General features: G+C 50.7%; 1 protein-coding gene and 1 non-coding gene across 3 annotated transcripts; one reads left to right on the top strand and one right to left on the bottom strand.

The window, feature by feature from the left end:
• Positions 1 to 45: 45 nt before the first annotated feature.
• LIX1L (limb and CNS expressed 1 like) lies at positions 46 to 26213 on the top strand. 2 transcript variants are annotated; one of them, XM_053278792.1, is made up of 6 exons: positions 49 to 558; positions 12966 to 13129; positions 14408 to 14548; positions 16439 to 16534; positions 19586 to 19663; positions 20884 to 26213. In XM_053278792.1, exons 1-6 carry the CDS (start codon positions 147 to 149, stop codon positions 21124 to 21126), a joined length of 1134 nt encoding a protein of 377 aa, XP_053134767.1. In that variant the 5' UTR covers positions 49 to 146; the 3' UTR covers positions 21127 to 26213. The 2 variants fall into 2 exon arrangements, with proteins under 2 accessions (XP_053134768.1, XP_053134767.1); XM_053278793.1 differs by lacking the exons at positions 19586 to 19663; positions 20884 to 26213 and adding an exon at positions 17738 to 18838 and having other exon boundaries at positions 46 to 558.
• On the bottom strand, positions 5488 to 5558 carry TRNAL-UAA (transfer RNA leucine (anticodon UAA)). Its single transcript has one exon. It is a non-coding gene; the product is annotated as a tRNA-Leu (tRNA).
• Positions 26214 to 27645: the final 1432 nt, after the last annotated feature.

Below are 27645 nucleotides of genomic sequence, written 5' to 3'. Positions count from 1 at the left end.
TTGGCCGGCTGGCCCAGCTGAGCTCCCGCCCCGCGCCGGTGACTGACACTCGGGCATGAGGAGGGGGCGGGGCCGCGGTTCCAGTCTAGTCCGCCTCCCTCCTCGCCGGGGCTGCTCCTCGACGGGCCGCCGCCGCCGCCGCCGCGATGATGATGGAGTCGCTGCGCGTCCAGCGGCTGCAGCCGGGCGTCGGGGGCACGCTGCGCTCGCTGCGCCCGGGAGTGACGGCGGGGGCCGCCGCCGCCTCCTCCTCCTCCTCGGCTGCGGCCACCACCTCGGCTCCCCCGCCGCCGCCCCCCCCGCCGCCGCCGCCGCCCCTCGGGCTGGGCCTGGGGGGGCCGCTCACGCTGGGGCCGCCGCCGCCGCCGCCGCCTCCCGCGCTGCCCCCGCCGCCGCCGCTCCCCCCGCAGCTGCTGCTGCTGCCGGGCTGCGGCTCCAGTCTCCCGGGAGTGGCGGCGGCGGCGGCGGCCAGCGGGACCGGCCCGCCGGCCGTGCTGAGGGAGGCCGTGGAGGCCGTGGTGCGGAGCTTCGCCAAACACACGCAGGGATACGGCCGAGGTGAGGAGGACGCGGGGGGCGGGGAGGGGCGGCGGGACACCCCCACCCCCCGCACATGGGGCATGTGCAGAGTGCCTGAGTGGCAGGACACCCCCGCTCGGGGCATGTGCAGAGAGGGTTGTTGCCTGCTTCTCTCTCGGGTTGGAAGGCAGTCTCTGGCCACGTGCAGAGTGTCTGAGTGGCAGGACCCCCTCGGGGCATGTGCAGAGAGGGTCTCTCGAAAGGCAGGCTCTGGCCACGTGCAGAGTGGCAAGACACCCCCTCCCCTCTCGGGGCATGTGCGGATGGTGTTCTCTGTGGTTGAAAGGCAATCTCTGGCCACGTGCAGAATGCCTCTCCGACAAGCCTTGAGGCATGTGTGGAATGCTTTTCCCCCTCTGGCAATTGATAGGTTTCTTTTCTTTTTCTTCTTTGAAGTCAGCACAGAGTGGGATTCAAGACAGCAAAGTGCTTTGGGGTGTGTGCAGAGTACATTCCTTTGAGCAATGCGGAGCCTTGTTGAAAGGCAGTCTATCATCGTGTGCAGAGTGCTTTTCCGGCAAGCCTTGGGGCATGTGCAGAGTGTGTTTTCTAGGGCAATGCATAGCCTTGTTGAAAGGCAGTCTGTCATGTGCAGTGCCGAGTGGCTTACTGGCAAGCCTTGGGGCATGTGCAGAGTGCCTTTCACTTCTGACAATGGATAGCTTTTTTTAAAAATTGGTGTTTCTGGAACCTTGTTAAAAAGGCAGTGTCTGTGTGCCCCAGACCCCCTGAACAAAGGGAATGTAAGGAGACCAACAAGACTTTGGGTATGTGCAGAGTGTCTTTGCCTCTGGTAATCAATAGCTTTTTAAAAAGTCAGGGCCCCAAGTATATATGGAACAGCAGGCACATGTAAAAGTAGGATTGCAAAGAGTACCTTTGAGAATATGCAGTGTTTTTCCTTGGTGGTAATATGTGGCTTTTTTAAAAAAGGACTGAGCACCTCCAGAGGGCCTTTCCCCAGTGCAAAACAAAGAGGATATCCAATGCGAATGGGTCTTTGAGCCCTGAGTGACTTCTAATATTTATTTTTCTTTGTGTTGATATTTGTATACTTAAAAAGTAACTGATAAAAATATAAAAACTTTGCAACAATGTTTCAAGTGGAAGTTAAAACAGTGGCACAGTTGCGACATAAAGAAGCCTGCAGAGTCAAAAGGCCGTTGCTGGCCTTGGTAGGATAGTGAGGCAGATGCTGGGGGGGGGGGGCGGGGCCTCCTTTAGGGACGGAGCCCCACAAATGGGGGTGGGTGTGTGGAGAACAACGAAAAAGGCACTCCCCACAGTCACCACTTACCTCACCTCCGATGAATGGGGCACCTGGAACATAAAACAGGTGCCAACAACCGCCACTGGAGGGATGCTGTGCTGGGGATGGATATGGCCAGTTGCTCAAGAAAGAGAATCACCACTTGAAAGTGGTGGAAGAGAGCCTTCAAACAGAAGTGCAGGCAGAGGCAAAGCGTGCGGAGCAGCTCCTCACTTAAATGTTTTAGGGGATGGGGAAAGATACTTTGCAGGGGAGAAAAATGGAAAACATGGGTCATCAGGATTGATGGGGTGGGGGGGAGTTGAGTGAAATGAGGTGGGTAACTCTTCCAATGCAGTCCTGCCTCTGAAGACGGTTTTGTATGTCAGGGTGAAGCGCTCCGGACAGTGCGCAGAGAGCCCCTGAGGAGGTGCAGAGTGCCTGAGCGTGTGCAGAGCCTCTCCTCTTCTGACGATAAGCTTTTTAAAGAACAAGGGCAGTGACTGTGGGCATGTGCAGTGTGCCTCCTGTCCTGTGCAGCACAGTCTCGGAGGCTGAGCCAGGGTCTTTTCATTCGGGCAAGGTGCTTTTAAAGCCGATATCGGGCTAAAGCCGATGCCTTGAAGTATGTGCAGAAGGTCTTTCGTTTCTGGTAGGAGGTAGTGGGGCTTGTGTTTAGAATCTGGGCAAGGATGGAACATGCATGTGCAAAAGGTTGTCTTAAAAAACATATTCTAAAAAGAAGGGAAACCACATTAATGTGAACTCCCCACACATTTCCCTCCCTCCCCCCGCCCCCACCATCTTCATCCTCCTCTTTTGGCAATTAGCCAGGAAAAAGACGTCTTGTCCAGGCTGGTAAAAGTCTGGATGGTTGAAGGGGACTCCTGCAAGGCAGAAATAGAATAATTTTAATTCTATCCACTGGAAGTGCCCTTGCAGAAGTTTCTCTGCCTTGCGGAGAATTCCTCAGGGGTTGTGTCCCCCTGTTAATTTGTGGAGGACTTCTTGATTTCCCACCAAATCTCTTTGGCCAGCCTGAGCGTTTTGATGGGAAATCAGGAGGTTCCCCCAGAGGGATTTGGTGAGAAAATTCCTGCTCTGATAAGTCCACCCAGTGTCTTTAGGGAGAAGAAGTGTGGGGAACCAAGTCCATTTTTGTCTTGGAAGCGGAGCCACACAACTGACAGGAGAGGGCTGCTCCTTCTGTGCAATGGGGAGAAGAGCTGGTCTTGTGGTAGCGAGCATGAATTGTTACATCCCTTTGCTAAGCAGGGTCTGTCTTGGTTTGCATTTGAATGGGAGACTCCATGTGTGCGCACTGTCAGATATTCCCCTGAGGGGATGGGGCCATAGCTCCGTAGAAGAGCACCTGCCTGCTTGCATGCAGAAGGTCCCAAGTTCAGTCCCTGGCAGCATTTCCCTGTAAGCCTGGGAGAGGTGTCTGCCTCTGGAGAGCTGCTGCCAGTCACTGCAAACAATACTGAGCTAGATGGACCAAGGGTCAGACTCTGTATAAGGTCGCTTCCTCGGACAAGTGCTCCGAGCAAAGCTGTGTGCATTTCACAAGGGAGGGCTCCTCTGTGGTGACTGGGGAAGTTCTGGGGGTGCTGGTCCCAAGTCTGGTAGCTTGGGGAGGTAAAACCTGTGCTCCCGTACTGCTGGGAAGAGATTTGGTGTACCAGTCTTTCTGTCAAGGCCCTCTCCTCTCTGCCCTCCCCTCCTCTGCTAAGCTTTCAGATTGATAGTGGGTGGGAGTTTCTGCCTTCTGAGTTGAGAATGTTATTAGCACTCATGTTCCTGCCTTTCTCTCCAAGCCAGGATGGATCCCATCAGTTTTTCCCTTTAAACTTCCAGTCTCAAAATATGCCGGTTAAGCCCCATAGCAACCATTGTTTCTGTGGGAGGCTGCTGCTCTGATACTTTGGCTCCCCTCTAGGGTGCCTGTGTGAAATCTCGATGCTTCAGCTAGTGTGGGAGAAAAGGGTCTTTCATCCTTCACAAAGGCTTCTATAAACCATGGGACTCTCCCCCTCCTCTCTTTGCCCTTCCAGCTCTCTTCCCAGAATGTAGCCGCCCTTTATCCCTGTTTATGCTTTCATAAAAGGGACCAACTTCTTGACTGTCTGCTCTAGAGGTGCTTTTTCTGTGCAGCCTGAAACACCCCTTCTCCTTCTCCTTCTCCTTCTCCTTCTCCTCCTCCTCCTCCTCCTCCTCCTCCTTGTTCAGTTTCATTGAAGTTCCCAAATTGTGGGAGCTTAACACTTGGGTCATCTCCAAGACCCACTTGGTTGTCCTAAGAAATGTGTAGAGGCTGAGGAAAGCAGTTAAAATATGAGATTTGACAAAAGTGGGGAATATTTTCTCCCTCTCCAGATGGCCGGGGTGGGGTGGGGTGTGTGGATTGTGATTATTTGGAGGGTCTGCTGCCCAGCTATGGAGACAGACAGATCCTGTAGACTCCGCCTTGTGCATCCTGCGTGGGACATGCTTGGCAGGCTATCTGTGACGCTGCTTCTTTGCTGATTCTGGAAGCCTTTGAGGCCATGTGGAATCATTTTATTTTTCCCTATTTATATGCAAGTCAGATGTGCTGTCATACACAACCAAGGGACCCGAGGTTGTGCTCCAAGACCATAAACAATGGAGAGAAATAACAGCCAAGTGGTCTCTGGCTGCACAGATCTGTAGCCTTGGATCGGAAATGTAGACGTGAGATGCTGCTGTTGCTGCTCTTCGTTTCTTGAAAGAGAATTTGTCTTTTGCTGCTCCGTGCAAGAAAAGCCTTCATGTTTTCTCATAATTCTGGCACGGTGGTGCCGTGTTTCTAACGAACCTAGGAAACGATGTCAAAACCGGGGTCCATCTAGCTCAGTATGGTCTACGCTGGCAGGCAGCTGCTGTCCAAGGTCTCAGGCAGCAGTCTTTCCAAGTCCTACCTGGGAGAGCCCGTCTTGTGGTGGCAAAGGATACAAGTCATGCTTGCCAAGCAGGGCCCACCTTGGTTTGCATTTGGATGGGAGACTCCATGTGAGTGGGGTCTGCTATTCTGCTTAGGGGATGAGGCTTCGGTTCAGTGAAAGAGCAGAAGGACCCAGGTTCGCTCCTGGGCATCTCCAAGATAGGGCTGGGAGAGACTCCTGCCTGTAACCTGGAGAGCTGCTGCCAGTCATTGTAGACAATACTGAGCGAGATGGACCAAGGGTCTGACTCAGTGTAACAGATGTTCCCTGGAGATGCCAGCAGGGATTGAGACTGGGACACTCTCAGCATGCATGGCAGATGCTCTGCCACTGGGTTACGGCCCCATAGAACTGCTGCTGTTGCCAGTCCCCTTCTCAGCCACAAGTAGGGGGTGGGGGGGTGGCTTGTGCCTTTACAGCGACTGGTGTGGAGGGATGCCTAGGAAGGAGTTGGGCACTGGGGGGCAAAGCCAAGCAGTTATTGCCATCCCTGTTCCAGGCATGGAATATTCCGTAGGATCCTGAGACCCAGAAGATCATGAAGGACATCCCTGTGAAACTACTCTGAGGGAGTGGAACCTAGGGAGCTGCCTTCTACCGAGTCAGACCCTTGGTCCATCTAGCTCACTATTGTCTGCACAGACTGGCAGCAGCTCTCCAGGATTTCAGGCTGGAGTCTTTCCCAGGCCTACTTGGAGATGCTGCCAGGGATTGAACCTGGGCCTCCTGCATTTAAAGCAGATGCTCTACCACTGAGCTACGGCCCCATCCCTGCCCTAAAGGGAATACCTTACAGTGCTCACATGTAGTCACCCATTCAAATGCAAACCAAGGCAGACCCTGCTTAGCAAAGGGGACAATTCATGCTTGTTACAAGACCAGCTCCCCTCCCTAAATGCTTTCATTAAATACTGAAGCCAGCTTCTGATCCACAATGCTCTGGACAACATTGCTTTCCCACAGGGCTGTAGAGGTCAGTAAGGAGTCTTGAAAGTTGTTCTTTATTATACTTTTTATCTCGTATGCAGTGTTTGTGTATTTTGAGGTCACATTTGGCCAGCTCTTCATGGAAACCTGGACATCTTAGCCGTGTTTGCTCCCTTTCTGAAACGTTTCTAGCCAAAATAATCATTTTATTTTTACTTGGACCATGGGCGCTGTTTTTCCGTTCTCCTTTTAGATCAGAACCTCCAGACTGCCTATATTTAAAATCCAACACAACAGGTTGCTCTTAGAGAGAGGCTATACAGCCTACGCACAGTCCCTTCCTTTCAAGAGGCCACAAGTCACAGCAAACTCCTAATGCCAGAAAATGAAAAAAGCACTGGTGCGAGAATCTTCTTTGCTCATGAGCTAAGTGGATTCCTAGAATTCCATAGCTTGAAGTTTGTCTTCTGTATATTTGTCACTTTACATACTGATGTGTGCAATGCAAAATTCTCTTAAACATGCTCTTAATCATAGGAATAGAATTGCATTGATGTTTCAGCGCAAACACGTTACTGTTAGAAGTGATGCTCCGAATATGACATTAAAAGGTCAAATGGATGTTTGTTTTTCTTAAGTAATCTTCACTGTGAGGGCCGGGGGGGGGGGCAGTGGTGGTTCTCATCAACCCTAAGTGTGGCTCTATGACTAATTGTTCGTTGGGACTGTGTGAAGCTTCGGCCAAAGCGGAATACTCTGCATGGTTGCCTGAGACTGTGTGGAGAGGAACATTCCCAGTGGAATGTGGAGAGCTGGTCTTGTGGCAGCAGGTGTGGTTGGTCCCCTTTGCTAAGCAGAGTCTGCCCAGGTTTGCATTTGGATGGGATACTACATTTGTGAGCACTGGAAGATATTCCCCTTAGGGAATGGGGCCACTCTGAGAAAAGCACTGGCATGCTGAAGGGTCCAAGTTCCCTCCCTGGCAGCACCTCCATATAGGGCTGAGAGAGACTCCTGCCTGCCACCTTGGAGAAGCCGCTGCCAGTTTGTGCAGACGATACTGAGCTAGACGGACCAAGGGTCTGACTCAGTAGGAGGCAGCTTCCTAGGTTCCACTCTGCAGTGCTGCACTCTGCCCAATGCCAGGAGACTTCTTTAAGGGAAGCAGAGCCGCCTTGAAGTCATGCCCCGAGTGTTGGGAATTGCCACCCTTCCCCATGCTTTCCTCCCAGTGCTCTTGAGGGAGGGGCTCCGGCTCTCTTCAGGGGCTCCTTGAGCCCTGAGAAAATCGCAGTAGTCTGCAGAGTTCCGCATAGGGGGAAATGGCTCCCACGCTGAAAGTTTTTTGCCCAAATGGCCCCCTCTTGAAAAATAGAGATGGTCAATGGCATAGGCATATAGAGCTCTTCCTCTGTTTTTACCAGCCCAAATAATCGCGTTTTTGCTCAGGCCACTGGTGCTGTCTTTCTGTCTTCTTTGGATGTAGTACTTTCAGTTCAGGAACCGGGTTGCCCAGCATATTGATGCCCTGTGACCATGTGCTCTTTTTAGAAACACCGTGTTTTGCAATACAAAGGGAGTGGCGTGCAGTGGGCGAACCTCGTCTGGAGCTGGGCTGAGAATAGTGCTGCTGTCCCCCTGCTGTGGCTTCAGAGTGCCCTCTTGGCTGGTTTCAAGCATCCTAAAAACCAACTCAAGTTGGCAAAAAGAGCTCTGTTTTCATGGAAAAATCTAAACAGATAGAGGGAAACTGGTGTGACCCATTTGTGGGCTTGGTTCAGTCCACAATCTAGTCCAGGACTTCTTAAACTTGGGTCCCTGGAAAATGTTGGACTACAACTCCCATCATCCACAGCCACAGTGGCCTTCACCATTATGACTGTGGGTGATGGGAGTTGTAGTTTAACGGGGGTTTCCAGATGTTGGTGTTCTACAACTCCCATCATCCATTGTGGCTGTGGGAGATGGGAGATGTAGTCCAACAACCTCTAAGGACCAAGTTTGAGAATCCCTGATTTAATCTCCCTTTCTTGACTTAAACCTGCATCCCAAAGGTCAGTCCAAATGGGTAGGTCGTAACAGTGCTTTCAAAAGATGCTCAGAGTTTGTGGGGGGAGTAGACCCAGTAACAGGGGTTCCCACATGTTGTTGACTAGAACTCCCAGCATCCCCAGCTGCGATGGACTTTGGCTGGGAACTATGGGAGTTGTAGTCAATATCTGGGATTCCCACTTACAAGGAACACTGGGGGTGGGGTGGTGGTGATGGTCTCCCATAGAACAGAATTCCAGAATTGGGAGAAAGCCCTATTAGCCCCTTAAAGATGCCTGATAGGACGATTTACGCCTTCTGTGGTCTTGGCCACTTTCTGGGTTGTGCAGCCTCATCCTGAGCATGTTGACTAGAACATAAGGCCTAGGAGATTCAGTGTAAAGGTACATATACGTGTACTCTTAGATGAACTAGCAAACTTGTCCTGAGTGCATTTTTCCCATCAGCTGTATACTTTGGTGGGTTAACACATCTGTGTGTGATTGTGCTGGTTTGAGAAACTGCTGCAGCACTAGGCTGAACTGGGCCTCGTCTCCATCTGGGTTGAAACATGCATGTTTTCCATTAATTCAAAGAAGCTCTGCTTGCCCATATTTGAATTCCATGCATTCATTGGTGCACCATATAGCATGACTGAAGAACCGCATAGACTTTCTGTGTTTCCCTGTGAGTCTTGCTTTATAGCTGGTGCGTCTGCGTACGCAAAGGAAACCCCAAACATGAAAAAAATCCAAACTAGAGACTCTCCATTAATAGACCGCCTCGGAATCCGGCTGTAACTGTTTCAGCAAGACCTATAGCTAAAATGTTGTGTCTTCATCTGGTTGATAAAATGCAGTGGAGATGTTTCAGAGTCTTACCCCTTGTGCTGGAAATGTGTATAGTTATGAGAGCTCTGTCTTCGAGGAATATAGGAAGCTGCCTTAGACCAAGTCCATCTAGCTCAGTAGTGTCTATACTGGCTGGAAGAGGTTTCAGGGAGGAATCTTTTCCCAGCCCTGCCTGAACCTGGGACCATCTGCATGCAAAACAGATACTCCACCCTGAGCTGTGGTCCCATTCCCCAGAAGTGATGTGATGCCTGCCTCTACCCTAATGATGTACTTGCAGGTCTTGACAAACTTTCTTTGGATCTAGGAGCCAGCCCCCAAACCTAGAAGCCAATGAACACTTGACAAAATTGCTGGCGTTTGTGATGAGCGCTCTGTGTGTGTGTGTGTAAATGGGCTTTTCTTCATCCTCTTTATAAGTAAATCTTTATTCATCCCAGGCTGTTTCTATTGTAAATATTTTGACTAACTCTTATCTCTGAATAGCCTAGTCAAGGCACCATATTTATATTTCTAGGCACCATGATTCTCTGGCACCAGGTGTTTGACAAGCCCTGATTTACAGTCCTGTGGGCTTTCACAAAAACAGTCCAGGTATTTCTGGATGATACAGGTTATATTTGGGTTATCTTCACCCTGACGTTAGAATGGAGACAGCCTTGATCACCCAGGATCTCTCATCAAGCCCAAAGAGGGATAATCCACATCCAGGGGGCTGCCTCCCTGTTGGTTGGTTCTGCTGGACCTCAGAGCCCGGGATTCGCAGATTTAGTCTTGGCTCACTAGGCAGCCATTGTTTGTGGTCGCCATCAATCCCCTCTCTTCCCTCCGATCCGTTTCTGGCACAGAGGCAGCGGGGTAGGAGAGAAGCGGACCTTCTGTCATTTGCACTGGGAGACAGAGAGGACAAGAAACAGTGAGAGCCCTCTCTGACTGCGCAGAAAGGATTCCTGCCGTTCCTTACCTTCTTGAAAATGGCAGCGGAAAGGAGACCTCTGGGGCGGAGATCTGTGTGGTGCTGGGGGCACTTGCCATTGGCAAGCTGGCCAGTGGATTGGTAGATGCCTCTCGTAGCAGCTTTCAGTATCATTGACCACAGTAGGCTTCTGGGCTGCCTCCCTGGGATGGGGCAGGGGTGTGCGTGCAGTTTTGCAGTTCTTCTGTTCTACCTGGAGGGTCAGCCTCAGGAGGAGGTATTGGGTGACTACTGTTTGACCCCACTGAACTGTTGGCTTGTGGGGTTCTGTAGGGCTCAGTGTCCCATGTCGCTCAGCATTTACATGAAACTGCTGAGCGAGGTGGTCTGAAAGGTGGGAGCTGGGTGCCACCCCTTTGCTGATGACATCTGGCGCTTCCTCTCTCTCCCCCCCCACCCCAAATATCAAACTCTGGGTAGGCAGCAGTGGCCGCCTTGATCCAGTGTCAGACGGAGAGTGAGCAAAGAAGCTGAGACCTAATCCAGACAAGACTATAAGTGCTATTCTTAGGAGAGCTGATCCGGGATTAGGTGCACAGCCTGGTTGGGATGGCGTTGCTCCTGGAAAGAACCGCTTTGCCGCTTGGGGATGCTCCTGGGCTCAGCGTTGCTCCAGCCTGCCCGGGGAGTGGCTGCAGCCAGGAGTACTTTTGCACAGAGGAGTCCCGCATTGCCAGCTGGAGAAGGCCGGTCTAGCCACTGCCACCCAGGCTCTGGTCACAGCCCGGCTGGATCATTGCAACACGCTTTGCGTGGGGCTACTTTTGAAATGTGTGGGGACACTTCAGCTGGGGCAAGATGTAGCAGAGTCATGACGGGGGCTTTTAAAAAAGAATCCTGCTGCCTTACTCTCCTGTGGAACCAGCTCGATTGGCTGATGGCTGGTTTCTCGGCCCAGTTCTGAGTGCTGATCATTCTCTCCAAAGCCCTGCTGTGCATGTACGTGACTAGGGGACTCTGAAGGCCTGCATTATTCTGCCGGCTTGATTGGGTCTTTGGTGGAGGCCCCGTCCCACGTTCTGCCTCTAACAGAGGCTTAGTTGATGGGTCTAATGAGGGAGGCGGCATCCTTTGTTGTGGCATCCCAGCTTTGGAACGTGGTCCCACGAAGCTTGCCCGGCTCAGACGGCATTCCACTGCCCTGTCGAGCACAGTTTTTTTTATTTATTTATATTTTATTTATTTTTACATTGATATCCCTCTCCCTCCAAGGAGCCCAGAGCGGTGTACTACATACTTAGGTTTCTATTTCACAACAGCCCTGTGAAGTAGGTGAGGCTGAGAGAGAAGTGACTGGCACAGAGTCACCCAGCAAGTCTCATGGCTGAATGGGGATTAGAACTCGGGTCTCGTCCTAGTCCAGCACTCTAACCACTACACCACGCTGGCCCCTTCCACCACTCCTTTGGCTTACAGTTGGAGTACTGTCTGTCTGCTCCTAGAAATATTGGCTTTTCTATATTGCGTTCAGGCTGTTTGTGTGTGTTACTGGATTGCTTTGAAAGTGGCCGCCTGGGTGGCCCCTTGGGGGGAGCGTGCGTGGGATATAAAAATGTCAACAAATGAACCTTTGCAAATGTGCTGGCTCCCCCCAGGTATCCCTTCCTTCCCGCCTTCACACATCCTGATTTTGCTGCCCACCTAGCCTTTCTGTGTAATCTCCAGGGAGGTCTTGCTGCTTTTGTAAACACGCTGGCTCCATTGCCTGTCTCTGGCTAGAGAGAGAAGCAGTGGCTTAATCAACCCCTGGGGCAAAAGAGGGTTTCATCCAAGGTGCTGCTAGTCTCCAGCCCTGGTGCTGAGTGAATGCCTCAACCCACAGCCCTCTCCCGCGCAATGGAGAGGCCTCCTCTCCGCAATGCAAATGTTTCCCCCTTCCAGGCAAGTTGAGAAGCAGGGAAACTTGCTTCTTCTAGGAGCTGGCAGCCACTCAAGGCAGTGTGCTGCCTGCCGTGTTCTTGTGCACGACAGTCAACCTTAAGGCAGAAACACCTTCTCCCATCCTTGCACTGGAAGGACAGCATGATCTCAAAAGTCAGAATGTTCTCCTGGCTTGTCACTCTCTTGAGCCCCTTTCAGATATTTAATTGCTTGCTACCGTCTGACATGATAAAATATTCCATATTTTAAATGCAGGAACGACTTCTCTTCTGGAAGCACAGTAATTAGGAGTGAACGTTCCTCAGGCGTGTCTTGGTTCTGACCAGTAAAACCCTGTTAAACATTGTCTGACATCTTCACTAACCGTGCAGAGGTGCAGCACATAAAGGGCCTCCACGACGTTCAGTAATGCAGATTTTCACTGCACATCTGGGTGTGTGTGATTTCCACCGGTGCCCCCAGAAGTGTGCCATGCCACCCAGAACTAGGTTCCCTGAGGGATGTGTGGCCCTGGGGGACTTACTTCCGGGGGGGGGGAAGGGGGATCAGCAAATGCACCCCCCCCTGCACACAGCATGACTAGTGAGGATGTTACTTTGGTAACTTGCTATCCCAGTGAAATGTGCTAGAAAATGTTGCCAACATGATTTTGAATCCTCTCTCTGTTTCTCTTGCACACAGTTTGATATGTTACTATAAAAACACTCAGAATCTCCCATCTCAAATTGAGCGTGGAGGCATTTTAAAACACTGACATGTGCTGCCTGATTTATGGAAGAGCGGGACAGTGAGGCTGCTGTGGGATGCTCTGTAATCATTTTTATTGTATGATAAGAACATAACAGCCCTACTGGATCAGGCCCGAAGCCCAGTTAGTCCAGCATCCTGTTTCCCACAGTGGCCCACCAGATGCCTCTGGGAAGCCCACAGGCAAGAGGTGAGGGCAAGCCCTCTCTCCTGCTGTTGCTTGCCTGCATCTGGTATTTAGAGGCATCTTGCCTTGGAGGCTGGAGGTAGCCTAAAGCCCTCGGACTAGTCACCATTGATAGACTTGAATTCCATGAATTTATCTAAACCCCTGTTAAAGCCATCCAGGCTGTTGGCTGTCACCACATCTTGTGGCAGAGCATCCCATCGGCTGAATTTCCATGATTCATAAGGAGTGGTAATATCTTTGTTTTAAAATATCAAGAGCGTGACTGTTAGTGAGGCATTGAGTTGAAAGGACTGAAAATGGCATCCAGTAATAGTCAGTTTCGAGCTTCCCTTGGTTTCCCCTCATTCCTTAAGGGTCCAGGGCATCTGAAACTCTAGATTGGGCTGCTGGCTGTTTGGAGTGGAATCTGTTACCTGCTGGTTGAACCTTTACCAATTTATTTTTTATCTCTTTAGAAGAAGAAAAATACATACAGAAAGTAAACATTGAAGATTGTATTCTCCTTGATTTTGCTTTGGGATCTCTTATTGTCAATAACTGTCTCTCACACACCCTTCTCTCTGTTTTTCAGTCAATGTTGTCGAAGCTCTTCAGGAATTCTGGCAGATGAAGCAATCGCGTGGAGCGGATCTGAAGAATGGCGCCCTGGTGGTTTACGAAATGGTCCCGTCCAACAGCCCTCCTTATGTCTGCTACGTCACTTTGCCTGGAGGGAGCTGCTTTGGCAGCTTTCAGGTCAGAATGCCTTGGTTAGACATTTGGACTACTTTCTGTCTTAATCTTCTTATAGATCTCTGTGGTGGACTTGATGAAAAAACCCTTTAATTGTGTTAAGTCAATTGAAGTGATAAAACTGGATCCTGGATGGGGTGACACTCCCCCTGAAAGAACAGGTCCGTCGCTTGTGAGTGCTCCTGGATCCAAAACTCTCTCTGGTCTCTCAGGTTGAGGCAGTGGCCAGGAGCCCTTTTTATCAGCTTCTGCTGTGCCCATTTCTGGAGGTAAATGACCCTGCTTAGCAAAGGGGACAGTTCATGCTTGCCTACCACAAGACCAGCTCTCTTCATTCTTGCAAAGAATGACTTTATTTTGCACACACAAATCCACAAAACAAGCAAGCAAACTCGTATCTGTAGCTCGCTCTATAAAACACACACACACACACACACACACATATATATAATGGATGAATTAAGTACCCATTTTTCATTCCAGTAAAAATAAATAAATAAATAAATATATATATATATATATATATATATATATATATATATATATATATATAAATAAAATTTTAAGTCAAAACAGTACTTCCAATACAGATTCCTGCCAGTCGTGAGAGTTCCTCCCTCTTCTCTCCCACTGGCTTAGCCCCAGTTGGTTCTAGATCAGCTAGACAGGCATTCGCGATCAGAAGCTTTGCTTAATAGCTGTCATTCCTTTCATCGAAAGGATAAAAGCCTGTTGCAGTATTGCTTAAACCTTGACTCCCCAGCATTTGTTGAGCTACAACTTCCATCATCCCCAGACACCACCAGTTGTGGCTGGGAATGATGTAGTTCAGCAATAACTGGCCAGCGTTGCCCTGCCTTAGAATCGAAAGCAGCCGTTGCTTATGGCTGAAGTGAGCACCCGTTTGGGGGTTTGAAGCCTTTCCCAGAAGCGCCCCAGGTTCTGAAGCACCTAGCCGCTTGGAGAGCAGTGTCAAGTGTCTAGAATAAGGTGGTTCCATCTTGGTTTTAAGCTCATCGACCTGGTTTACAATTCCAGCAGTGGCATTTTCTTCTCCGAGTAAGGGGTGCTGACTTTATGAAATCCTGGCATTCTAGATTGGCTGCAGTTGCTCAGCTTTAAAAACCTATCCCTGATGACTTCAGGATGTCTGAGAACAGCAATTAAGCAATGCTTGGTTTACAGTGTGGGGATAACTTGAGAGTATATGGGATCTAATGGATCTTGGCCGTCTAATTTCTGTTCTGAGGCCTGTCTCCCCCACCCCCCTTCCTCCCTCAGTTTTGTCCAACGAAAGCTGAAGCAAGGAGGAGTGCAGCGAAAATCGCACTGATGAATTCTGTCTTCAACGAACACCCATCCCGGAGAATCACAGACGAGTTTATTGAGAAGAGCGTCTCGGAGGCATTGGCATCTTTCAACGTAAGTATTTCTGAGGGCTCCAAGACTGAAATTGCTGGCGACAGAATTATTGGAAAGCCTTCTGAATCTGTGGCTAGAGAAACTATTTGCATCTGGAAGTCCTTACGCAAGGGTTTCTAGCTACTCCGGGAATGCCATGAAAGCAAACTGTCAACCTCCCGCCTTGTCGCCTCGCTCCCTTGTGTCCTTCAGGGCACAGAGCTCAAGCCCCACCCCCTTGCGTTTCTGTTAATTTGCTCTTGAGGCTTTCAGGACCCCCTTTGTGGGAAGGCGTGAAGTGTTGCAAGCTTGCTATGCTTCTGGAGCCTACGAAAAGCAGATTGGACAAACTCTGCAAGCCTTGGCTACTGATTATTGATTTAAAATATTCTGTCATAGAGACCTAGGAAGCTGCCTTATACCGAGTCAGACCCTTGGTCCATCTAGCTCAGCATTGTCTACACTGACTGGCAGCAGCACTTCAGGCAGGAGTCTCTTCCCAGCCCGACCTAGAGATGCTGCCAGGGATTGAACCCGGAACCTTCAGCACGCAAAGCTATCCCCCCACCCCCCGCCTCCACCGCAGGCTCCCCAGTTTGGGCCACTTGGCAATGTCTACCCTTAGAAATGGAAAATGAGTGATTGTATTGTTGCAACAGCAGCAACAAATATTTATAGACCGCTTTTCAACAAAAGTTCCCAAAGCGGTTTACATAGAGAAGTAATAAATAAACTAGATGGCTCCCCTGTCCCCAAAGGGCTCACAATCTAAAAAGAAATGTAAGACAGACACCAGCGACAGTCACTGGAGGGATGCTGTGCTGGGGACGGATAGGGCCAGTTGCTCTCCCCCTGCTCAGTAAAGAGAATCACCACGTTAAAAGTGCCTCTTGGCCCAGTGAGCAGGGGTCACACCTGCACTTAACCTTCTCTGTGTTACGGCCCCTTGTTTATCCAGAGCCCCGAACAATTAGGGTAAAATTGCAGTCACTTTGCTCAGAGCAACAGCTTAGAGTAACAGTGAACAAATGGTTGTCCTCTCTCCACGGAGTGATCTTTAGAGGACACCCCTGCCCGTTTTCATTTCCATGCCTCTGACAGAATCGACAGAATTTCACAGTCGCTTTTTCAGTGTTAAAGGCTTTTAAAATGCCACTGCACTTTCGGCCACTGTGGGCCCAGTAGTCATTCAAAGCATGAGAACACACTGAAAGCTGAGAGTCCCGAAAGGCTATCACCTGTTTCCCATCTCTCGGGGTGTGGACGTTGTCAAAAATGACAATAAGCCTTCATTCCTCAGGGCTGCTCAACCTTGGCCCTCCTGCAGATGCTGGCCTACAACTCCCGTAATCTTGGCTATTGGTCACTGTGGCTGGGGGTTATGGGAGTTTTAGTCCAAAAACAGCTGGGGATGGTACCGACCACCCCAGCTGTGAAGGTGGGACTGTGATTTTGCTGAAGCAATGTGAGGAAAGCACAATACCCATACCCATAAACATTTTGCAGTTACTGAAGAGAGCCGGTCTGGTGGTAGCAAGCATGACTTGTCCCCTTAGCTAAGCAGGGTCCGCCTTGGTTGCATATGAATAGGAGAACACATGTGAGCACTGCAAGATCTTCCCCTCAGGGGATGGAGCCACTCTGGGAAGAGCAGAAGGTTCCAAGTTCCCTCCCTGGCTTCGCCAAGATAGGGCTGAGAGAGATTCCTGCTTACAACCTTGGAGAAGCCGCTGCCAGTCGGTGAAGACAATACTGAGCTAGATAGACCAATGGTCTGGCTCAGTAGATGGCATCTTCCTATGTTCCTTGAAGCTAAATCCTGTGGAATCCTCTCATGGGTTTAGCAGCACACACCTGTGAAATGAGACAGACTCTGCTTGTTCTGATCTCCTTCAATGTTCATCTTCCCAGGGTAACCGAGAAGAAGCAGATAACCCAAGCACAGGAATCGGTGCTTTCCGCTTCATGTTGGAGTCCAACAAAGGGAAGTCAATGTTGGAGTTCCAGGTATTCTTCCTCCTTTGGTTCAGCATTTCAGCCCTGCTAACAGAGCCTGCAGCGTCCATGGCATCATCGTTTTGCTGGGTGAAAACTGGCCTGGGACAAACTGCACAGCAGAGCGGGGGAAGCAAGCTGTCTCTAAGCGCAGCGTGGTTCTTCCACTTTGGCCGCGAGATGCTGACTAGCAGAGGGTCCGATGTTCTTACAGCTCGGCATCTTCGCTTCCGAAGAGGGGATCCTCTCAAATTGGCTGCTTGCGGAATTAAGACTCGTGGTTTGTTGAATTCAAACAGCCATGAGATGGAGAGAGATCTTGCGGGGTTCTGGCAATCTAGAAGTCAACAGCGTGTGTGTGTGAGAGAGAAAGAGAAATTGAGGGATGTATGTTCTGTATCAAGGTAGGCAACTTTGGCTCTCTAGCTGCTGTTGAACTACAACTCCCATCACCCCTGGCCACAATACATTCAACAACAGCGGAAGGGCCACGGTTGCCTGCCTCGCTCTCTGGTTTGCTTTGGGGAGGAGAGACATGGGTCTCATTTAGGATCGAGTGCTGGCAGGAGGCTTCCAGAGCCCTGGCTGTTGGTCATTTGGGTGGCCTCTCGTTCTGTTCTGCGCCGGTCTCCTCGAGAGCAGGCGTGCTTCGGCGACGGAGCCTCAAGCTGCACTGATGGAAGTGTGCCAGCTGCTTCTTATCGGGTGGTGCCGGAGGAACTCTCCGGCGGTAGAAGCTGGCAGCCTCCTGAGGAGAGAGGAATTTGGTGCGGGGTGGGGGGAGAAGCAGGCCCCACAGCTCCACTGCTGCAGGCTGGAACGGAGCCAGGCCGCTTCCCCAACGCAGGCACCTCGGCTCGTACCGCCAGCGCTTTGTGAGGGGACTCTCGGTGGGCAGGCGTCCCTGGTGCGGACGTCTCCTGTGATGTGTCTCCCACGAGCAGTGACCACTCGATAGCTTGGCAGAGCACGGTTTATATTAACCGGTCTGTTTATCCAAAGGGGCTCCCTTGCCTGGGTGTTCCCTCCGCTGCTTGTTTTATGGGGCTGCCTGAGAGGGGTTTATGGGGCCGCTTTGGGCATGTGCTTCAGCGTTGCTGTGGCTCGCCTCGGGGTGACTGAACAGCTTCTCTGTGCCACAGGAGCACAGGCACATGAGATGGCACAGCCCCGGGAGTCATCCTGAGCCTGATTCTCCTTCAAATCCGTCTGCAGGTATCTGGTTATCCCCAAGCCACAGGAGGTGCGAGTTTTTCTGTCGGGCTCTCCGACAAATGTGCCTTCTCTCAAATGCCTGGAACAACACTGGGGATTTTCGAGCCCCTTCAGGTGCCCAAAAAGCCCCAATAAAAGCTGGGATTCTCATCCGTGGCCTCATGATTGCGGATATCTTCAGAGACAGACAGCTGGCGAGCCGTTCTGCCAACAGAGCAGGGCAAGGCAGGCACCCCACCACAACTAGGAAAGTAAACACTTCCTCAGAGTGCCAGAAAAATTCAGAAGAGACTCCTTTATCAGGGGCTCAGAGTTAATTGCAGTATGAGTATTCTGCCATGGTACTGCAGTTAACTCATCCCCCCAAATTTGCAACACATGTGATATTAGGGTTGGACCTCAGCAGGTTTTTTATAAATCATACCATCTTTCTTGCTTATAACCACAGTTGTCACAATATAGGCTAGGATTAGCAAGAATTAATAGTCAGGGATCCTGTCTGGGGAATTAACAGTCACTATATCCATACCAGTTATATAAAAATACCTTCAAAGTTCCTGTCACTTTTATCCCAATGTATTAAAGCCCCCCTTTCGCTGTAAATTCTAGAGCACAGAATTAGGACTATAAAATCATACACATGTAAAACTGAGGCGAAAAAAGTCACACTTAACCAGTACCAGCAAACTCGACTATTTACGCTTTGAGATTTCTATGGGCCTTTGCCAATTCCTTTGAATAGAAGGCAGTTTATTGTCCCTTGATTCCTCAATAGTAGATTGCTTCCTTTTCAACGAGGTATATGGAGCCCATTTGTGTGACGTACAGCACTGACTCCGAACATATAAACAGTGAGGGAGAGGCTGGCCTCACATCCAAGCCACCATGACAAAAACACGCTTAGATGGGCTGAGAGCGGTGTTCCCTCTAAGGCACGTGCGTGCGCGCTCACACGGTTGTTGATGTCCGCTCCGCTCATTTTAGATCCCGCTCAGGTTGAATCGGGAAGGCCCCACTCTGAATGCACATGTGCACACACTGCCTTGATACTGCCAGAACAAAACTCATTCCGTACACAGATTGGGGGGGGGGGGAGAGAACACTGGTGGAGAGTTCTGATCTCTGGCTCCTGGAGGGCTGGGTGGCCACTGAGCCCCACTCCATACATACAGCCCCTTTCGCTCCTAGATGCCGCCTCGGAGCTGCTCCAGCCTGGAAAAGTTGGATCAGGCCACCGGAAGCCACACGCCAGGCATCCCCGGGTGAGCCTGGGCTGGCGGCTTTTTCTCTTCGGTCAGGGGTTCTCAGACATGGGCCCCGGATGTCAATGGACTCCAGCTCCCATCATTCCCAGCCGCAGTGGCCAAAGGCCGTTTATGGGCGTTGAAGTCCCGCATCCGGGGACCCACGTTTGAGCACCCCTGTGTCAGAAGGCAGTTACTCTCCCTAAAAGGCATTTTGCCTGTCAGTGGGCGTTGGTGGCGTTTTCTTCTCCGTGGGTGGCTTCACCGGTCACGGCCGCAAATACGTATGGAGGGCTCGCTGGCCGCTGCCAGGCCCGTTGCCACTGCACCACTGTTTGCCGTCACGTGTGAAGCCAGAAATATCAGGCAGGGAATGTCTGCTCCCCTCCTCAGCCCAAGAGCCATAACCGGCGTTGGCAGCTGGCTCGGCGATGTCGGGCGGACGTGGGTTCCTGACGTTCGCCGCCCGGCATCCCCGGGTTTGCCCGACCTGGGAGTGGTGGGGACGGGCAGCTTTTCTGGACTCGTGAGCCTCGCCCGCACCCCACCCCTGTTTCCGTCACTGCTGAAAGAGCGTTCAAGCCCAGCTGCTTTCCTCTGGCAGGAGCTGATGACCGTCTTCCAGCTGCTGCACTGGAACGGCAGCCTCAAGGCCATGCGGGAGCGGCAGTGCTCGCGACAGGTAAGCCGAGCCGGAGGGAGGGGTCCTGCCCGTCCAGGCCTGGGTGTGTGTTGCTGGCGAAAAGGACACACACATACCCCCCCCCGCCAAGCAGCAGGGGTGTAGCTGCTTCAGAGTCAAGCCAGACCCTTGGTCCCTCCAGCTGGATATTCTCCACACTGTCTGGCAGCAGCGGGCCAGGGCTACCTGCCTGGAGATGCTGCCGGGGTGGAATCTGGGCCAAGGAGCCAGTGTGGTGTTGTGGCTAGAGCGCCGGGCTAGGACCGGGGAGACCCGAGTTCCAGTCCCCATTCAGCCAGGAGACTAGCTGGGTGACTCTGGGCCAGCCCCTTCTCTCTCCTACTTCACAGGGTTGTTGTGAAAGGGAAACTCAAGGATGTAGTACATCGCTCTGGGCTCCTTGGAGGAAGAGCAGGATGTGAAATGTAAAAAATAAAAAATAAATCTGGCCCCTCCGGCATGCTGTGCAGATGTGCTACCACTGAGCTGTGGCCCTGTCCCTTAAACCCTAGGAACGGGATGCTGCCATATACTTATTGTTGTTATTTCTTGTTCACACAGTCAGACAGGTGTGATTGACTGGTTGGTTTGATCCAGACATTGAGTCCTTCCCAAGGACCTGGGATGCCAGAATTTTATTGTCAGTTGTTATAGATATCGTCGCAGAATAGAGGCTGTTCCCAGTAAAGCTGCTTTTTGTAATTGGCTGATGGTGATTTCTGTGGCCCCGATGGGCCACCGCCATCATGGTAGGTGGTGGTGGTGATTGTTGTTATGATGATTACATTTATATCCCGCTCTTCCTCCAAGGAGCCCTGAGTGGTGTACTACATACTTAAGTTTCTCTTTCACAACAACCCTGTGAAGTAGGTTAGGCTGAGAGAGAAGTGACTGGCTTAGTATCATGGCTGAATGGGGATTGGAACTCGGGTCTCCCCCGTTCTAGTCCCAATACTCCAGCCAGTACACCATGCTGGCTCCACATGCGCACACATACTGAGTCAGACCCTGGGTCCATCCAGCTCAGGATTGTCTGCACTGACTGGCAGCAGCTCTCCAAGGTTTCGGGCCGGGTTCTTCCCCAGCCCGACTTGGAGATGCTGCCCGGGAGTGAACCCTCCTGTATGCCAAACGAGGGGCTGGGTTTCACTGAGCCGCCGTTGGTTGGGAGGCCCTCGTTTCCTCATCCCAACACTCGCTGGCCCGTCTCTCCCTTGCAGGAGGTGCTGGCTCATTACTCCCACCGTGCTCTGGATGATGACATCAGGAACCAGATGGCGATGGACTGGGTCAACCGGGAGCAAAATATCCCCGGGGCCCTTTCCAGGGAGCTGGCCTCCACCGAGCGGGAGCTGGACGAAGCCCGGCTGGCTGGGAAGGAGCTGCGCTTCCACAAGGAGAAGAAAGACATCCTGATGTTGGCAGCTGGCCAGCTGGGGACCCTGCACTCGTCCAACTGTTAGGCGCCCCCGAGAGAGCAGTCCGGCGGGCGCCTCTGTCCCCTCTCTCCTCCCCTCCCTTTCCTCTCGACTCCCCTGCTCAAAGGGATCTGATGGGGAGCTGAAAATTGAAAGGGGGCAGGAAACCCAATTCTCCCCATTGGCTTCCAGATTTTCTTAAATTCCCACCCCCTGTCAGGTTTTGGAGGTTCTGTCCAAATCTACTTGTGAAGGGTTGACTTTGGCACGCAAATAGCCTTGCCTTTGCCTTTTTAAAAAAAAACCGCAGTTTTACGATTTAAGTATCCTCCTACCGAAAGCAACGTGGACGTTTTGTAAGCTAAATGTTGACCTTTTCCCGGGTTCTGAATGTGTTCAGATTTTCATTTCGGCTCTAATCTGACCTGTGTTGCTTGCGTGTGCACAGATTCCTCCTTTTGAAAAATGGTGGCCCGTTTGCACATTTTTTTAGAAACATTTGTTAAAAATTTCTGTATAGATTTTATACTTGGATCTGCTCTATTATCTCTCTCTATATATACTTGAGAATTTTTTATGACTTACTAGAGCACATTTTCAGTGTAGCCTTTCAGTGTTACTTTCAGTGTTAACTAGACTAATGCTTACGTGGACCTTGATTCTATCCAAGTCCTGTACCATTGGCAGTATTAAGTGGCAATGTAGCATTTCCAGGAGAATCCCATGGTTGCAATACAGAACCACAGGTCGAGCAAAGGTATTTTTGCCATGTGCATGGTTTGCTATGATCCTGCCCCCTCCCCACTCACCTGAAAAGCACAGCACTTAAAAACACTCGTCTCCAATCTCCCCCAACATTTTAGGATTTTGATTTAGTTGGGGAATGCCGTGGGGTTTGTGGCACCTTGTTCTGCCAGGGGACTGTCTGCAAAATTCGCAAAGCCAAGACATGGCTTGAAGATACCTAAAGCCACAGAAGTCGCCCAGATGAATGATGGGCTGGGTTGGGTCTTATCTCGTGCTTGTAGTGTGACACCCACTAGTGGCTGCTGAGGTGCTTCGTGGAGTTCTCGTGACTCTGGAGCCCATCTTGTGATTTGTGGGTCGCTAAGAAGGCTGCTTCTCAGGTGCTCGGTAACTGACGCAAACGTTGTGTTGTCCTTTGCCAGACGCACCACCTCAAGGTGTCCAGGATTCCTAGGCAGAGTCCTCCTAGGTCTTGCAACAGGACATGAGGTCAGAGAGGGAAGCCCACTGCAGCCAAAACTTAGCTACTTCCTTGTTAGCATGGGGCCTGGCTCCTTCCCAGAGTCCTGGATCCAGGAGGCACTTCCGGCCATTTTGGGATCCCAGCGCCATTATTCTTCTTCCCCCCGCGAAGACCACACTAACTGCAAAATATAGATTCCTCTGCTCCCGTGGCTTGCATTAGCCAGTTGTGGAAAAAGACCGTTGGGATGGATAGTGCATGCAGTCCTTGCAGCGTAGCTGATGAGCTCACTCACAGATCGGAGTCGTGTGTCTTGGGAAACGGCTTTGGCAGAGAGACCAAGTATTTGCCGGTCTCTCAAGAACTGGAGCCACCTCGTGGTCAAATGCATGCAGCTGAAGAGACTGTTGGGAGTTGTGTAGCCAGAGGGGCCTCCTTGGAACTTCCTAGCCTGGGCTCAAACACATACATTGCTAGGATACAAACTTTTTATATATGCACTTTTTTTAAAAAAAGAAGCCGTCTGAAACTAGGAGCAGGACTCTTAAGTAGCAATACTAGCTGTATATATAAGGAGGTGCTTGAAACAGGCGCCTGAGGCAGGAGTACTCATTTGTCCCAGGAGAGGAGAAAGTTGCAGTACACGAAGAGTTCGGCCTAAAAGGGGAAATCTCAGCAGCCAGCCAGAAACTCAGGTGTACCACACAGTGAGGAGTGCACAGTTTGCGGTGTGTGTGTGACCTTGCCTCATCTTCTGGTGTGCAGAGTACAGAATTTTCTTCCAGACTGTGCCCTTGACGTAGCATTTTGGACTTGCAAAGGCTTCTTGCTTAGGCAGTAGCTATACAATTGTCTGTCTGAGTGCTTGGATGAAGTCAGGTCAAAGATCAGGAAGAAGAGGTAACTACCTGGGAGGCCATGGTCTTATGGTAGGGAGCAGGAATCGTCCCCTTGGCTAAACAGGGTCCACCCTGGTTGCCCTTTGAATGGGAGACTACAGGCGTGAGCAGTGTAAGATATAGTCCCCTTAGGGGATGCAGACACTTTGGGAAGAGCCCTTACCTGCAGAAGGGTCCAAGTTCCCTCCCTGGCAGCATCTCCAAGAGAGGGCTGGGAGAGACTCCTGTCTGTAACCTCGGAGAAGCCGCTGCCAGTCTGTGAAGACAATACTGAGCTAGGTGGACCAAGGGTCTGACTCAGTATATGGCAGCTTGCTATGTACCTGATTATCCCTGATTCTTATAGTTACCTGCTTAGGTTCGCATTGCCTGGAAATGGTTTCAGTGTTGCTTAAGATGACATAGTTACCTCCTAACACATCCTTTGCCTGCACAGGTGTGTGCTCAGCTTCCTCGGTCAAAGGAGGACTCTTAACTGGCGTCTAGTGGTTGGGAGTCCAGGGCCAGAAGTGGATTGCTAATCCAGATTAACACTAACTACAGGGTATATGTGGCACTGACTAGATGTTTAAAAGGGCCAAGGGGGGAACCGCACCAGGCTTTATTCTGTTGAATATACTTCTCGGAAAGCCATATCCAGAAGCACAATTGTAGTTGTTTCCAGGGGAGCAGAAGAAGCCAAGCTTTGTGCCATGTGAGTGTCTCCTCCTTTGGATCCTCAGGGCCTGGCTTCTTCTTTTTCTCCCCTGTTGCACGTTGAATCGAGCCCTGTGGGGCAGCTTAGGGATCAGTTGGCAGCTGTAAACATTTCACCATTGAAAGAGTAGCAGGAGCCATCTCTGTAGACCAGACTATCCCTGAGCCTACCTTTCTGACACTGCACTCGAGAACATTGTGGGGAGGCAAGGTAGAGGGTGGTATCAGCCCCCGCCCTTCAGCTTGCACTTGGAACAAAGATCTTGGACCCCTTTGGGTCTAGTGAGGGGGGAATAGCTTGGCCTTTATTAATTTGTTAATTCCACTCTGTTGAATGTCTTGGAAGATGGCTTTCCAGATCTTCCTCACAGGGATTGATGGAACTCGATGTCCAGTGCACAAAACTCTGTGTCTTAGCAAGGAGGTGCTGTGGGGTCGATAGGGCTGTGGTCCGCTTTGAAACTTTCTTTGCTGCCAGGATGCAAAAGACGGCACAGAAAAGAGCTGCAGGGTCAGCAGCTGTCTCTAGCCACAGGGTGTGCAAGGAGGTGGTGAAGGCTGCCCTTTGGTTGTTTAAAGTTAAAACAATCCTGTGAATGTTTTGTCTCTGCTTACAAGCTTCCCCCCTCTCTCGTTGGAGGCGGATACAAATTGAGACTGCTGTTTGATGCAGCATGAGTCAGTGTGAACCATTGTCGGCAGGTGAAAGGGCATGCGTGCTGGTTTGGAAGATGGTTTCGCCAGGTTCTGTGTCACCCACATCTAGGAATGGACACAAACAGTGGACAGTCCTTTCCCCTACCTTTTTGTGGGGTTGCTTCTCCATCCATAATTGGGGCGATTTAAATCGCCAAAGCAATGCCTCTCTCTTTGACCTCCCTGCCACCGGGAGCCATCGATGGCCTGACCTTGGCTGGTGGTGGTTCCAGTTGCATGTTCTGTCGGTGTTCCCTCCGTTTGGCAGCCGTTAAGGTGCACTGGGCTGGCCGTCTCTTGAAATCTCCTGAGCTATCTGGGGCGAACAGAAGTAATGGAAGACATCCACAAGTTGACGCTGCGGGCAGTCCATTTTCACCACGTTTCATGGGGATGTAAGTCCCTTGCCCAATCCGCCATGTGTGTGATTGAATCCAAGTAATTCCTTTCTTTGACCTCGCTGCCAGCAGAAGCAGTCTATGGCCTTTGGCTAGAGGCTGTCCTAGCTGTATTTTCTTGGGCTCTTGTCCACTTTGTTTGGTGGCTGGGGTCGCACTAGGCTGCCTGTCAGTCATGGAGGAGAGGTTTATCAATGGCTTCTCGTTGTTGGCTATAGGCCACCTCCAGCCTCGGAGGCACAAGGCTTCTCAAGACCAGTTGCAGGGGAGAGAGAGCGTGCCCTCACCTCTTGCCCGTGGCCTTCCCAGAGGCATCTGGTGGGCCTCTGTGGAAAACAGGATGCTGGACTTGATGGGCTTCCTTGGGCCTGATCCAGCTGGGCTGTTCTGTTCTGTTCTAAAGCCTTTAGAGACATCTGGGTTTAAACACAAGTTGCATCTCCTTCCGTGCATCTAAGTGAGTCCAGGATTGGTAGTTTGCATCCTGAAAGGGCAGTAGTCCTGAGAAGAGGGGCTAGGGGGCTAATTGTTGGCAGCTTTGCTGGTGTAGAAGCAACCTCTCGTTCTCCAAGGCAGCTTTGAAGGCGGACTTCAGCGTGAGACCTCTCGGGTCACCTGGCCTTGGAGGTCTCTTGACCCCCGCGGGCCTGCCCGTCAGCAGAGAAAGTTGTAGAAGAAATACTTGTGGGAGTCAGAGCTGTTCAAGATCAAACGCAAGGAACGACATGGGGCTGAGGGCCTCGTGGTTTGTGTACCTGAATGAATAAATCGGTCTTGTCCTTTTTTTATATATACATATATATATTTTTTTATATCCAGCCTTGACACAGTAGAATTGCTGTTTGAATTCATTTATACACTTGGCTTCTGAATTGTCATTTTGAAGTTTTGTAGAAGAATTCTCGCTTGCTAGACTAGAACCCCGGGGCTTCAGTGTCTTCTGGACCAGCCAGTGACTTCTGGCTTCCTCTTGAGGAGACCTGCCTACAGACCTTGGCTTCTGGCCATGACCCAGCCATGAACACCCACATCTCCTTGGGCTGGTTTCCTGACCATCCTCCCTTCCTCCTCCAGTATCTCTACTTCCAGGTTTTCGGTGCTGTCATAAAGAAGTTACCTTTCAACAGTGTTCCACATGCTGTCGGCCTTTTCTTCCACTCTATGCTATAAAGTCCAGTACTTATTTTGTAATGTCTAATTTTTCTACAATAAAATAGCGCTTTTTGGAAAGCCTTTTCCCTTGTTTGTTTCACACGGCAGGAGCTGTCAGGCTTGAAATGAGCATCCCCAGCGAACATCTTGGGAGGCTAATCTGCCGTCTCTCCCTCTCCCGGTTTAAAGATGCCATTTGGCTGCCGTGGCTTAAAAGCTTTAGAGGTTTGTCCTCCCTCCATCTGCCAGATGGGTTTGTGGTCTGTGACATGGGGGCAGAAGTGAGCAACACATCCAGAGCTACCAGATTAAAAACGTAATAAATTGAGCTGCACCAGGTTCTTCGAAAGGAGAGCTGGTCTTGTGGTCACAAGTATGACTTGTCCCCTTAGCTAAGCAGGGTCTGCCCTGGTTGCATATGAATGGGAGACTAGAAGTGTGAGCACTGGAAGAGATTCCCCTCAGGGGATGGAGCCGCTCTGGGAAGAGCATCTAAGTTCCAAGTTCCCTCCCTGGCAGCATCTCCAAGATAGGGCTGAGAGAGACTCCTGTCGGCAACCTTGGAGAAGCTGCTGCCAGTCTATGAAGACAATACTGAGCTAGATAGACCAATGGTCTGACTCAGTATATGGCAGCTTCCTATGTTGTTCCTGCACCAGGTACCTAGAACACAATGTGGGTTTTTTTGCTGATACCTGTCAGCTGTATAAAGCATTAGTGGCTTTCCTGGAGGTGGAAAAGAGTGACTTCTTAAAAGCACTTCTCTGGCTGCCCGTCTGCAGTGGAATCCAAGTTGCATCCGAACACAACTGTCTTGCTTTTTTCTACATAAAGCCTGCCCTCCAGTGGCCAGAAGTTGTTCTGCCAGTCTTGCCGTCCCTTCACTTCAAGATAGCCTTTCCGCTCGCTGATCGACCACTATCTTTTCTTCTCCCTTGGGTGGGATTTTAACAGCTGGCGGCATGGTGGCACTGAGGTCATACAGAGCCTCATCTGCAAAAGAAATCTAAAATCGAAATTTCATAGCTGGGGAGGTAAGCATCAAGTTATCCCTGCAAACTTGGCAAAGAGGCACTTTTTAACATGGTGATTCTCTTTATTTAGCAGGGGGAGAGTAACTGGCCCTCTCCATCCCCAGCACAGCATCCCTCCAGTGGCTGTTGCTGGTGTCAATCTTGTGTTTCTTTTTAGATTGTGAGCCCTTTGGGGACAGGGAGCCATTTTGTTTATCTTATTTATTTGTTATTTCTCTGTGTGAACCGCCCTGAGCCATTTTTGGAAGGGCGGTATAGAAATTGAGTAAATAAACAAATCAAATAATAAATCAAAATAAGTAAGAGGAAATCCAAGCTTAAGGGGGCAACCGTGACGCAGAAATGGCTGGGAAGAGAGCTCTGAAAATTGGCATACAGGATGGCAGGACGAAGTCAATTTCAAATTGGTTCACTTTAATTCTGTGGTCCTTGGATGTGAAGTTATTTTTGGCCAGGATTCTCAGATGTGTGAGATTTTC

This window comes from Hemicordylus capensis, chromosome 14, assembly GCF_027244095.1.
Source record: "Hemicordylus capensis ecotype Gifberg chromosome 14, rHemCap1.1.pri, whole genome shotgun sequence".
Taxonomy (NCBI): domain Eukaryota; kingdom Metazoa; phylum Chordata; class Lepidosauria; order Squamata; family Cordylidae; genus Hemicordylus; species Hemicordylus capensis.
Note: the sequence above shows the minus strand (reverse complement) of the source record. Positions and strands in the feature narration are given on the sequence as shown.

Coding starts and splice junctions, on each gene's coding strand:
- LIX1L (XM_053278792.1), top strand. CDS start 147: ATGATGATGGAGTCGCTGCGCGTCCAGCGGCTGCAGCCGGGCGTCGGG. Junction 14,549..16,438: donor AGGCATTGGCATCTTTCAAC/GTAAGTATTTCT, acceptor TCATCTTCCCAG/GGTAACCGAGAAGAAGCAGA. Junction 16,535..19,585: donor AGTCAATGTTGGAGTTCCAG/GTATTCTTCCTC, acceptor TTCCTCTGGCAG/GAGCTGATGACCGTCTTCCA.